Here is a 13524-nt window from a genome sequence, read left to right on the forward strand (position 1 = left end):
CTCGCATGAAGGATAATATTGCTTAGTATGTAGAATTTAAAAAAACTAAAGATTATATTTCAACAATTTTTGCGTCACTTGTATTAAATACTGACTGAATAAACAGAAAATGTTTTTTTTTTCATATTAATAAATTTAAAAAAGTAAAAGAATAAAACATGTGGAAGACTTAACCCTCGAAAAGAGATATGTTCAGGGCCGCAGACTTTGCTTGCCTCTCTCGTCTACGTTCAATGGTGACACTTTGTGTTACTGGCTGTGCTTCGGAGCAACTCAGTGATTTTTTTTTTTTTTTTTTTTTTGAAAAGTTGACGCTGCTCCGTTACAAAGCACGGCTGAATTGACTCAATTAAAGTGAGACTTAAGGAACTTGTCTAGTGTTCATATTTCTAAACAGAACCGCATAAAGTGCGTTTTGCATCCCAAAACGGATGTTTGAACCGTTTCCGTTTCCCGTTCAGGGAGGTGGCCTCCGCCATTTTGTTTACAACTCCGCTTAAGATGACCAATGGCGCCATCTTCTGGATGGCGGACAAACTACAACACAAATAGAGGGTCTAACGCAGTGTTTCTCAATTCCGGTCCTCAGGCCCCCCTGCCCTGCATGTTTTAGGTGTTTCCCTTCTGCCAAACACCTGGATTGAATCTGTGGGTGATTAACAGGCTTCTGCAGTACTTCATGGTCATGCAATCATCTGAATCAGCTGTTCTGGAATAGAGGCACATCTAAAACATGCAGAGAAGGGGGGCCTGAGGACTGGAATTGATCTATTAAACAACTAATAGACAACTATTTGTCAGTCTGTTAATTGTTTGCATGGCTAATAAATATATATATTTTTTAAAACCTAGAGATAGATAAAATAAAGCTAAACACCTATTAAGGAAGAAGATTTTTTTTTTTTTTTTTATTAAATACACATTTATATTTTTCTTTTAGAGCTGGAGAACTCCTACGAGGCCAACCAGCAGATTCTGGAGGAGAAAGCAGAAGAGCTGGCCGAGCTGGAGCAAACGGCCCGCCTCATCCTGGATGAGATCAGCCAAAAAGTGTCGCTTTACAGCAGCTGTCAGTGATCAAATCATCACCAGCAGGGAAAGCTTAAACCATGTCACCCTTTAAAGTTGCCATAAAAAACCATGAAAGTGTTGAAATAATTAAACCACAATAAGCCAGCGTGACCTCAAAACTAAAAATGTGTTGAGTTTTAAACACATTTGGTTACACGGGTAACCTTTTCACTGAAAGCATAATAAAGAATATATTTGACTTTATATGTACTTCATGTGCCCAGATATTTGTTTATAAATATTACAGAAGCCATTTTTTTAAATAAAGGAAATCACAAAAGCATTTCTACTAGTTTCTTTTGAGTGTTTAAAATTCATTTAAAGGTTTAGCTGAGTAGAGGCCTCTGTGTGAGGTCCTAAAAGTAAAACATAAAATTATAAAATTGTGACCTATTAAATGGGCCAGTCAGAAAAGAGGTTTCCACAGAACTATACGTTTTAATTTTTTGTGCTTTCAAATACATGATGTCAAAGGAAAACAATACTGCACTAATTCAATTTTAAAAATTAAATAGATTCACACAGTTTGCTGTTTCAGGTTGTTACTTTCCGGTAATTTATATAATGGACTACAGCTGATGAAAACAGAAAATAAACTTATTTTTACAATAATGCATAACACTCACGGTTCCAGTTTAGTACTCCTTGGCAACAAAGTACTGTAAATGTAAATCCATAAAATGACTGAAACTGAAGTTCTGATTCAAGTTCAGATTCAACAATCACACTGGCCAATCAGAAGAGAGGTGTTTTTGTTACGTTTAGAGCCAACAGGAAATTTAGTGCTCTGGGTGTAGCCGCTTTGTTATTACCGGACACTTATAGATGCGTTTATTTTTTGTTTTCCCCCCCCCCCCCTCTCTCTCTCTCTCTCTCTCTATATATATATATATATATATATATATATACATACATACATACATACACACACACACACACACACACACACACACACACACACACACACACACTCCATTCTAGCTGGGGGCGGTAATGCACCAAAACGTTTTTTACCAATCGCCATCAATCACGAAGACGAAGCATCAGCGGCGACTCTTTCAGAAGGACGGTTGAGCTTATGCAGATGTTCACACACAGTCAAAAAGCTGAATCAAAACAAAACAATTTTTTTAGAAAACACTACGCTACAGCCAACTGATGTATTCCTATTCCGAATTCGCCTAGTACCCAAGACAGCTAACTACTCGAGTACAACTCCCATTTTTTGGGGACTCTAAACGCAACGAAACAATCTCTCTTCTGATTGGTTGGTTTGATTGCGTCTTAAAATACATATTTAGGTTTTAGGAACACTTTTTATGCCTAAAGGTGATTGAACAGTGACCAATCAGATCAGTCAGAGGAGAGATTGGTCGTACGGGTACGGTTAGCTTAGATATACATAACTAGTTAGTAACTAGCTGGGTAGGAAATTATACTCAACAAAACACACACTCTTCTGATTGGCCAGTTTGGCTATAAACGCAGATTTAAAAAAAAAAAAAGTTAATACTTAAATCTGATTGGCCAGTGACCGGTTAAACCGGCCAATCAAAGGATAGATTTGTTCTGGAAAGGACAGATTGTTTAAAAAACCACAAAACGATCTCTCCTGTGATTGGTTAGTTTGATTGGGCCAAAATCTGTACTTTTTATCCTTAAATGTTTTAATTATTTTTGATTTGAGAAAACAGTTTAATGTAAATTTGTCAAAATAGCCATATTAATCATTTGTGTAATTTCATGATGAAATATGAAACTTTAAATAAAAATATTGCCTCCTTTCAAATTTATTCAGTTAAAACGTATTGTGCACTGAGATAAAAAAAATATCTTAACACAACATGACAACATAAAGCACATTCCCCACAAGGACAATACTTAAAGTTTCACCAGTTGCTCAAGACATTTGGTTAAATTAAATTATTTCTGTGAAATTCTTATATTTATGGAGCAAATGAGTGCAGGGCATTTTCCTGGAAAAATGTGATGTTATGAATTTAGATGGCACACAACAGTAGTGAGATGTGTGGTTTATGAACAGTTGCTGATAACTTTATTTTAATTTGCTTCTTTAAAAATAGAAAGCAAAAAATAAAGAGCTATCAGCTATACAGAATGCTGCAGGAATAATCAATTTATTTTCACAAACTTGTAAAAATATTGAGTCAGAGTGAGACCTCCTCCATAACAGAGTACCAGGGTCATACTAAGAACAAATAAAATAAAATTTCAAGAATAAAGTCAAAATAATGAGAATAAAGTCAGTACTTTGAGAAGCCATAATACTTCTCAAAGTACTGACTTTGAGAAGTTGTGTTTTGAGAATAGTTATATTTCAAGATTAAATTCATAATACAAGAATAGTCATGTTTCAAAGATAAAGTCAAAAGAATAATCATACTTTGAGGATAAAATCTTAATATTATGAGAAAAGTCAAAACAAGAGAATAAAGTCATTTTTTGAAAATGAAGTCATAATAGTTCAAAAAAAAAAGTTGAACTATTATGAGAATAAAATCTGACAAATTTATTCTTGTAATTTTATTTTATTTTCAAATCGCCGTACTCCTCGATGCAAAGTCTGCACAAACTGAAATATTAAACTCTCCTTACAGCTTTAAGCTCAAATTAAAGTGCTTTCCTCTTCCTGTAAGTGATGCGGGTGCAGACAGACTTTTAAGGCTGGTTCATTAAAGTTTCTGGCTCTACTCTCTGTTGCCGGGGTTACGGGGCGGCGGCGCCCCTTCCACCGGCGCCGAGCTGGGAACCGAGAGCAGCTGGCCGGCGTGCATGCGCTCGTTGACGCGCAGCTGGCAGCCGTCCTGCAGCATGCGGACGGCTATCCGGGCGATGTTGCGCGAGTCGTCCAGGCCGCAGTGAGGCCGGCCTTCGTATTTCATGCCGAGCTTTTCCAACATGGTGCTCAGCTTCGTCTGCGTGCGTGGGACCTGGAGGAAACGAGGGGCGGGTGTTTAAAAACCATGGCAAACGTCAGAAAATGTTGAAAGAATAAAGTCTATCGTGCAAAAGTCATCTCTAAGTGGAAAAAGCTTAGATTTAGCTGAACAAACCTTAAAGAGCTGAGTGAGATTGCTTAAAAACAAGATCACAGATTTTTTTGTTTTCACTTGTTTCTTTTCTAATTAAGACATGACAAAAAAAAAACCTTGTTTTTAATTTAAATCCCCTCCGAGTTGTACAATGAAACATCAGGGCCAGACTACAGAAAATGTGTTTAATTACTAGAATATAGTCATAATATTAGCAAAATGGATAACTTTGCCCGAAAATTAAGTTTTAAGTATCTGCAAAAGTTACAAAGTTTGCTCAACATTCAATAATTTTTTTTTTTGCCATGTTGGGATTTCTCAAAATTATGCCTTTATTCTGTTAATATTATGACATCATTCTTGTATTATTTTGACTTTGTTGCTGTATGACTGTATTCTTGTAATAAAAATAAAATTGTAGCCTGGTCCTCATATTTAGATTTTCCAAAACTTAAATCTTCAAAATACCAAAATTGATTAATTGGAAAATAAATAAATAAATAAATAAATAAATAAATAAATGTATCGTCCAGCCCTACCTTGTAGAAGTTGCAGTAAGACTTTCTTATATTTATCCATTTCTTTGCAAACTGAGGATATCGGATCCGGCTGATCCGACACTGGATGTTGAGGAACTTGCTCATGTCCCACGCCCTGCAGAAAAAAACGAAAACATCAGAGCAACCAGAGAGAGGAACGCCAAACCCTGCAGCAGCAAACTGGGTCGCAAAGTAAACCCACCCGTCGGTCAGCATGGCGTATTTGTATTTCGTCCCGAGTTCCCTCTCCTGCAGCCATTCCACGACTCGGTGAAGGACTTCTGGAAACGGATCTGCTCCGTCCACCGTCTCCTAGAGCCCAAAACACCAGGTGTTGCGGTTTGACTTCAACTTTTAGACATTTAGGAGATGTGAAAGAAGCAACTCGGACCTGTGTGATTCCTGTTAACTTGACGCAGAAGTCGGAAAGCTGCGGGTTCACCTCTGGTTTCACATATGCCTGAAAAGTGTCCACCTGCACAGAAATCACATTTAATCTTCCACTAATTACTTACAGACAGGCCAGGGTGGGCAGAGTACACAAAACGTATACTGAAGTTGGAGTAGCAATACTGCATGATAAAATTATTCAAGTGAAAGTAAAAAGTATAACGCAGGAAAAATACTTCTAAAAGTATGATAAATGGCCGTTCTCTTGAATCAAGATAGCTGACAGTCTTCCCACATATGTAGAGCTAAAGTTCTCACAATATAGTAAATAAAAAAACAACATTGTTTTATTTTAAGCATTTCATGCCAGTGGTGGTGACTGAACAGAAAATTGTAGTTTCTGCACGTTTTTAGACATTTATAAAATATGAAAACAGTAACATCTTAGGTTGCGGGCTAGAAAAATAGATAAGAATAAAATAATGTATATGAAACATTTACTGAACAGAGATGTTCATGTAGAACTGTCTGTTGCTCTTTAAAACGTGGTTGTTAGCATCACGTTTTTTCCATCGTGTTACAACATCTTAGCGTTATCTCCGTTTATCTGACACATTAGCTTCACCTTCGTTTCAGTTATTTTGGAATAAGAAATTGACGTTGCTTCGTCGTGTAGCTTGGCTGAATGAGCTCTATTAAGGTGATAAATTAAGAAACTTGTCGACTGCTTACATTTATGAACAACTGAAGGAGGTTGTCGAGTGTTTATATTTCAAAACAGAACCGCATAAAATGTATTTTTCATCCCATATCGGACTCTGTTTGGACCGTTTCTCTTCCCCGTTCTGATAAAACGCCGCCATCTTAGTTTCTGTACCAACGGCTACACTTAAGAATGACCACCTGCGCCCTCTGCTGGATGGCGGACAAATTACATTAAAAAAGGTCTTAACTGACGCCATTAGTTAACTGTTTGGACTTACGATCTGTAAGGTGTGCGTGTTGATGAGGACCATGGGGAACTCGATGATCTCATGCAGGAAGTCTGAGGGATTATCCTCCTCGCATGTAGCCTCAAAGTCCACCACGCAGATGTAGTCGTAGTAGGTATCGGTGGGCCCTCCCTCCGCGGCTGATTGCAGCAGCTTCTGCTTCTTGTAGTGGTTCTTCAACCTCTTCTTCATCACGTCCTTTACTCCTCTTCACGCACAAACAGATGGTGGGTTTTAGAAGCGGACGCCGAGGTTTCTACAGCTGAAAAGTGAAAACACTCACCTGGTGTCGAGCTTCAGCTCCGCCAGTTTGACCCGCAGCTCGTCTTTGGACATGCGGTTGATATGACCGTTGGCCAGAGCGATCTCTTTGTAAACAGGGTGACTGAAGTCTCTGTTGGACTGAGACGTTTCCGGAGCCGTTTCGTCATCAGGACATATTCTGCTGCAGGGTTTCGTCTGGAGAAGAAAATGCAACTCAGCTTGACTTCCGGTCACAGGTTACTATGACTTCCTGTACATTCACAACACTTGAATACTGCCGAATAATAAAGTTTATCGATTAATTAAATGTTTGGAAATGTTGTTTTCCCCACCGGTGGATTTCTTGGGTTTCGATAGTTCAGACGATAAGCCGCCATCTTGTTTTACAGTTTCTATTTTTTTGGACGTTGAATTCAGATCGACTCTGAATTCCAAATAACCAAATATTAGGTTACAACTTTTTATTATTCATTTTTTAAACACGAGAATAAAGTTATTACTAGAATAAAGTCTTAGTAATACAAAAAATAAAGTTGTATGACAAAATCAAAGTAATATGAAGACAAAGTCTTCATATTACAAGAATAGGTCATAATATTAAAGTGAAGTAGCAATTTTATGAGAACTCCTACAAGAAAAATAGAAAAATTAAATTAGGAATGTTGAATCTTGTTATACTTTGGTATAGGTTTTACCGATAAATACAAAAAAATATTTTAACACATCAGCACCAAACTATTATCAGAATTTGAAACTATGGTCTATTTGAAACTATTTATAATTCTAACAAAACTTTTTTCTCCTAATTTTCAGACTTTTTATTCTGCTAATAGAATCACTATTTTCTTGTAATTAAACAAATTATTGTAGCCTGGCCCTAATACTTTGTTGTGCAACTCACAGAACGGATGGCTGAATAAAAGCCACTTTTTGAAAATACCATCTGTTCTTTGTACTTTAAATTTTAGAAACAAAAGCGAGAAAAAAATAATAGAATTTGATCTGATGTTTTCTGGTAAAACATTGGAGATTTCACTGGGAAACCAGGGACTTATAGAAGAGGAGAGCAACCTTAGGAAAGCAACAGGCTGATCATCTGCATAGTGAGCTGCACTGATGCAGTAATTTAAGCAAAAGGAGGAGCCCCAACCAAGTATTGAGGGGATAAACTGGGTCCAACAATTCTGTGTTAAGACTACATTTTTATTTGTATTTTATAATGTTGTATCTATATGAGATTCTCCATTTTGTGATTTAATGAGATTTAGTAGACAAGATTAACAAAAACTTAACTACATCAATAAGTGTGTAATGAATTGCTATAGAATATATGGGTTTTACTTTTTATATTGAATCATTGAAATAAAATCAAATTTTTGATCATATTTTAATTTCTTGAGACACATTTTCAAGGTTCCTGCTCCTTATTAGTGACAAAATAAACATACTTTTCTAAAATTTACACTATTTATTTGTTTGCAGCAAACGGATTAATGAAGATGGCAGAATGATAGCTCATCCATATTTTAAAAAGACATTAAATTCCAGAATTTTCCAGACTGTGTATGGAACCTTATACAAGTAAACTTATAGTTGGGTTGGATAATTTTTAGGATTCATTTTTAAAATCAGTCCAATTAGCAGTAGATCATATTGTTATTTTAATGTTCAATACACATCCACATTATGTACGTTTTAAAAAGTACACTAACATGAAATATGCTAAATTATTTAGGATTTGGGACTTTTAAAGCACATTCAAATTAAATTTAGACTACGAGAAACATGTTTCTTTAACGTGTAAACGTCGGATTTTCTTCACAATTCAACGCACAAAAAAGTAACGACAGATTTAAGATAGAATTAAAAAATAAAAGCATGTTATACTGTCGTTAAAATAAATATTTTATTTATCGGATACATGTTAATTTATGCCAAACTCACCTTTTCATCTTTTTCCTCTGACATTTTCAGATTTACGTCTGTTCTTTGAATGTTCTCCTTGTGTTCATCCATTTAATGGTCGCAAAAGATAGTAACTATTAAAACAAGCAAATTTTATGTAAACAAAAACTCGATTTACAGCCAAAGATGGCTGCACCAGGCGATATTAACTAATATTAACTCTTCCTTAAAGCTAAAAGAAGCGCGCAAATGTCATTATCGAGCAGCTAGATAGGATATATTTACAGAAAATAAGTGCAATGTAACATCCTGGATGAACAACGTCTCTCCTAAAGCACCGCTACTGCATTAAACTTTATTTTCTATGGCTGGACAGATACGGAACTGCTTCCGGTTTGCGCCAAAACGTCCTCCTTGCTGCTCTTTACCGCCACTTAGCGATGAGGAAGACCAGTTACACTTGAAAATACTGAAACGCTCTATGTACAGGCCTGAAATCACTTTTAAAATACATTTAATTTACATAATTTTCAGGTAGTTTTAGGTTACATAAATATTTAAACATAAAAATACTCAGGTAATATATTTTCAGTTTTTGATATTGTATTTTTGCAAAGAAAATTTAATTTAATAATATTTTATTTATCCCAAAGGAACATTAAACACTATGCAGGTCCTGTAAGATTAAGCATCGTGGGTAACAATAACACAATATTAGCAAAACTGACTTCAAATCTTGATTAAAAATTATTCTTCTCACATTTACAACCCTTAATTTAAACAGCAGTAAATAAAGTATCTAATAAGTGTGGGTTAAGATCGATTATAAGATCATTAACAATTCAGTGAACGTCTGTTTACTGAATTATTTCAATAAAATACAATAAAACACTTCGGACATAGCTTGTTCATAATTTCAATGATTTTGAAATTGTAGTGCTCCTCAATGACCACTAAATGTCACTGTAGGTCAAACTTCAATTACTCAACTAATCATAGCTAAAAACAGTATTTTCTCAACAATAGATGATTTAGTTCAGTTTTATTTTATTATTTGAATAAACCTGAAGAATTTGTGTCAAAAATCAATTAAACTGAATCTTTTGAGGGACAAACTGATTAATTAAGTAGGAAAAGAGATGGAGAGATGCACAAAATTATGAAAGGATAGATGACATAGCATTTAGATAACTGGATATGGATTAAAATCCTGGAATACAAATATTTTTTCCATATTTCCAGATAAATTCCGGACAGAACCGTAATGCAGAGCTGCTGTCAAACTAATTTTTTTTGTCTTTTTGATAATTTTCCTGTGATGAAAGCAGAAATGGTGAGAAATAAACACACCCAATATGATAGAAAAACAAAGATTTATTTCCTTCTGTGAAAAAAATAAGAATAATCTTATGGAACCCACAACTATGACCTAAGCACACAAAGAAGTGAGAGAGTGTTTCTTCTGCTGAAAGTAGTGTTTGAGCAAATTTTGAAAACCATTCAGACAGAATGTAAAGGAGTCTTCATGCCTGTGGTTTTTAAATGGACATTAAACATAGAAAGACTCAGAATAGAATGAAGAAGCTGCATTGGAAAGGCATCAGTCCCATTTTACCGTCTTCATCGTCAAACGATTCAGGGAAAACCTGAGCTACAAGATTCAGTTCCCTCTGTTCAGTTTGTGATGCTGCTTTCAGGTCCTGTGGGAAAAAAAAGAAATCCAACCACTTTTAAACGGGAAAGAAACCAGTTTGGACAGTCGTATTTTAAGGAAATAAATCAAGATCAAAAAGTTAACAGCAGCTTAAAAACATTGAAACGTTTTGTCCCAGTTGGATTCCCACTGGACTTGAACGCAGCACAACATCAAAAGGCTTCATGTCAAAGTTCATTTTATTCAGGTCAGTCCACAAAAAGGCATTTTGATGAGTCACATTAAAGTTTGCAGACGCTGCCTCCGTCCTCACAGTACATGTTTGCACAAGTTAGCATTTTCTCCTGGAGTCTAGTTCTGCTCAGAAGTTTACATACATGTTTGTTTTTGTTGTTTTTTTGTACAATTCAATTCTAAAAAGAACATGATGGCCGTAAACGTGGGAGCAGAACTGCAGCTTTAAGGAGCCAGTGTCAAATGAAAACATTTACATACATTAAAACAACTTTAAAAAAACACACATTAAGTTAACAAGACAAGAGGCAGTTCAGAAGCTGTGCTGGGAATAAACCAGTTTATTTTACTGGGAGTTTTTGTGTTTCTTTGCCGGTTCAAAGTGAAACTAAAAGTCAGCAGATGAGGAAAAATAGGCTGAAAAACTGCTGATATGACCCTCGTGCGCTCGTAAATGTGCTTATAAAAACCTTACAGGATGGTTTTAGGGACACGTCCTAATCATAGTTGAAACACTTAAAGTGACACGTCTACGTGTTTCTGTATAAATTATTTTATTAGGCATGCTTTAGTGTCTCTGGGGAAAGTTTTTCCTCCTGGATTTGTGAAAGGAACTGTGGTTTATCAGCAAATCTGACTTGAAACCTGATTTCTGGTTTATTTCACTCAGGAACAAAGACGGATATTTCTCAGATTGTTCCTTTATGAAACCCAGCAGAGACACACGAGACGAAGGGTCCAAACAGCGTGCGTCTCGGATACAAACAAAACAAAACAAAACAAAAATGGTCGCACCAAATCGTAAAAATGACACAGTAGGAGGCGCTCTCCACCGCGCTGCGTTTGGTCAGAGGTGAGAGGTGCAGCTGCGACGCGTGCCTCTACTGCCCGACTCGAGCCTGGCTCAGATTCCGAAACAAAACGACTTCGTCTCCTGATGCGTTCGGAAGGGGTGTGGGGGTTGTGGGGGTGGCGAGGCTCTCGGTTCGGACGGGTGAAGGTGTTGGCTACATTTCCGGCGCCCTGGCCAGTCCGGGTCAGCGCGGGAGGATGATCCGGTCCAGCGTGAACTCCACCTGATCCCAGTTCTTCCACAGCATCACCAGCAGGGACACGCCCACGCAGGTGAAGGCCATGTGCAGCCGGCTGCGCAGCAGCGGCGCGGTGAACTTGGCCGCCGTGGAAACGCAGACCAGCAGGACGGTGGCGATGGCCAGCATGATGTTGATGAGGCGGCCCAGCAGCACCTTGGCGTCGGTGTTCTCCAGCTGCACCGTCTGCTGCTGCTGCTGCTGCTGCAGCTCCAGCTTAGAGACACGCGTCTGGCACGACTCCAGGACCTCCTGCACGAGGCAAAGGTCAAAGGTCAGGTCAGAAATCCCTGCAGAACTGCGACTTGCGGCTTGTACGGTGTTTGTAAACACAGATGCAAAAACAAATCCGGGTTTTAGCTGTTTTTTTCGTGGGATAACTGCACTGAATTTCCACAACATTGATAGTAAAAAAGTGCCAGCAACATTTATTTTATTTTATTTTTTTACATTAAATCACATAGATTTTAACACGCTGCAAAAACACAAAATCTTGCACAGTATTTTTGGTCTAGTTTTTGTGTTTATGTATTTATTTCAAGTGTACTAACAAAAAAAAAGTTCTGGCTCCACTGGCAGATAATTTCACTTACAGCATGGGAAAATGTTTTATTATTAGTGAAATAATCTACCAGGGAAACTTGAAATTATTTACTTAAACCAAGCTCCTAAAAGATGAAAAGTTTTATTTCAAGTGTCATAAGATGTTTGAACTAAAACCACCTGGTAAGATTTTGTGTTTTTGCAACAGCCTGTAGAAGAAAATTAATTTGTTTTTTGCAACATTTTGTTTTAAAACCATTAAAAATTAAATAAAATTGTCAGCTCTTTAATAATAACATTTATTTTAGCTGATATTTTCTTAAAAAAACAAAAAACAAAAACATAAGCTGGCCAGATGGGTCTTTTGTGTCAAAAATCTCTAAACATCCAAAAACTTTTATTTATGTTAAAAAATCTAAGCAGAAGCTGCAAACAGTGAAAATAAAGCAACTGAGTTTAATAAAAGCACTTAATATCTGATTTATGCTTTGAACTGTAACAAGACCAAAGCAAATCCACAAATTTCCAGTTTTACAGCAGGAATAATTATTATTTACTTGAGCAGCTTTCGTCTCTCAGACTTTCTTTCTGTGCCAGAAGGAATCAAAGTCTAAAGATTGTGAGGACAAAAAACTGCGACTTTCAGCAGTAAAACCGTAAACAGTGATTATTTTATAGTGGTTTTTTATTTTATAGCTCATAAAGACGCACCAAAGTGCTTTTACATGTGTAACTGTGGGAGATTTCACTGATGCAGACTTCCTGCTTCTCCATATTTGAATGGCGTTATGAATGGAAATTAAGTTTGTATCTCCACAGAAATGTATGACCTTCATCCAACCAACTGGTGATTCATTTAGACTTACCCATAACAGACTGCTTACCCATAATGCTTTTCTTCTGTTTTTTCGTTTTGTTTGTATTTCCTCTAACGCACTTTGAATTGTCTTGTTGCTGAAAATAAGCTTCATAAATAAAATTACCTTTACATCACCTGTCTGGAGGTGCTTTTGAACCATCATCAATTGAACAGCGATCAATGCATTTTATGCATATTGATGATTTTAACTCGACCAAATGCAACGTCTGTTATTGTTGCTGAAATGTGCTCTGCAAATAAACTTTGATAATGTTTTGATTTTTCATCTTAATGGAAACATAATTCCCCCTAATCAATGGACGTCAGCTAACAGAAGGTCAGTTTGATGAAAGGATCTTTCGTTCTGCGCTCAGCAGCAGCTTCGGGTACCTGGATGTCTCTGGCCCGTTCGTAGGCCTGGTAGGCCACCTTCTCCTCGATGCTGGCCAGCTCCTGCTTCAGGTTGCTGGTCTCGTGCTGGTGCAGCTCCGTCAGGTCGTTCAGCTGGTCCTCCAGGCGCTCATACCTGGCAGACGGACGCCCACGCACGCAGGGAGCCCAGGAGAGAGCCAGAAACAAAGCAGAACTGAGCGAGTGTGTGGGCATGGAAGCCGCGTAGCAGCTTAGAACGACGCTGCGCTGAGCGTGTGGTTGACGTAGCAACAGTCTGCTGGTTTGTGTGTTAAGGTTTTAGCGTGCAGCAGCTTCTAAACCGGACCATTAAACTGTCAAAGCTCACAGCAAACAACACCTGTTTACTGTAATCTGAGACACACATCTTAAAGGTCAAATTTAAACATCGCCGTCTGCAGAGCCGATGGAAATCATTTCAAAACAGCAGATGTGAAGGTTTCAATTAACTCAATTTCTAAATCAAATTAATGTTGGCTGCAGTGGAATGATTTTGCAACAATCCGCTGAAATTGTCC

General features: G+C 37.2%; 3 protein-coding genes across 5 annotated transcripts in view; 1 reads left to right on the top strand and 2 right to left on the bottom strand.

Annotated features, from left to right (window-relative positions):
* Nucleotides 1–1354, top strand: part of lamb1b (laminin, beta 1b) — a 31012-nt gene extending 29658 nt beyond the window's left edge. For both annotated transcript variants that reach the window (XM_015000799.2, XM_015000800.2), the window contains one exon: nt 941–1354. In XM_015000799.2, coding sequence (XP_014856285.2) covers nt 941–1077 — 137 coding nt within the window. In that variant the 3' untranslated portion in view covers nt 1078–1354. The remainder of the gene's footprint in view (nt 1–940) is intronic.
* Nucleotides 1355–2845: 1491 nt separating this feature from the next.
* Nucleotides 2846–8609, bottom strand: eri1 (exoribonuclease 1). Its single transcript, XM_015000801.2, has 7 exons — nt 8254–8609; nt 6329–6504; nt 6037–6253; nt 5055–5138; nt 4866–4975; nt 4664–4778; nt 2846–4022 (listed from the first exon to the last, which is right to left on the bottom strand). The coding sequence occupies exons 1-7, from the start codon at nt 8323–8325 to the stop codon at nt 3780–3782; spliced, it is 1017 nt and encodes a 338-aa protein (XP_014856287.2). The 5' UTR covers nt 8326–8609; the 3' UTR covers nt 2846–3779.
* A 961-nt stretch (nt 8610–9570) lies between these two features.
* Nucleotides 9571–13524, bottom strand: part of tmcc3 (transmembrane and coiled-coil domain family 3) — a 42108-nt gene continuing 38154 nt past the window's right edge. For both annotated transcript variants that reach the window (XM_015000802.2, XM_015000803.2), the window contains exons 4-5: nt 12986–13121; nt 9571–11445 (exon numbers count right to left, since the gene is read on the bottom strand). In XM_015000802.2, the coding sequence (XP_014856288.2) occupies nt 11140–11445; nt 12986–13121 (442 nt within the window). In that variant the 3' untranslated portion in view covers nt 9571–11139. The remainder of the gene's footprint in view (nt 11446–12985; nt 13122–13524) is intronic.

The sequence above is a fragment of the Poecilia mexicana genome, unplaced genomic scaffold (assembly GCF_051168715.1).
Source record: "Poecilia mexicana isolate PSO_F unplaced genomic scaffold, ASM5116871v1 scaffold_23, whole genome shotgun sequence".
Classification (NCBI taxonomy): Eukaryota; Metazoa; Chordata; class Actinopteri; order Cyprinodontiformes; family Poeciliidae; genus Poecilia; species Poecilia mexicana.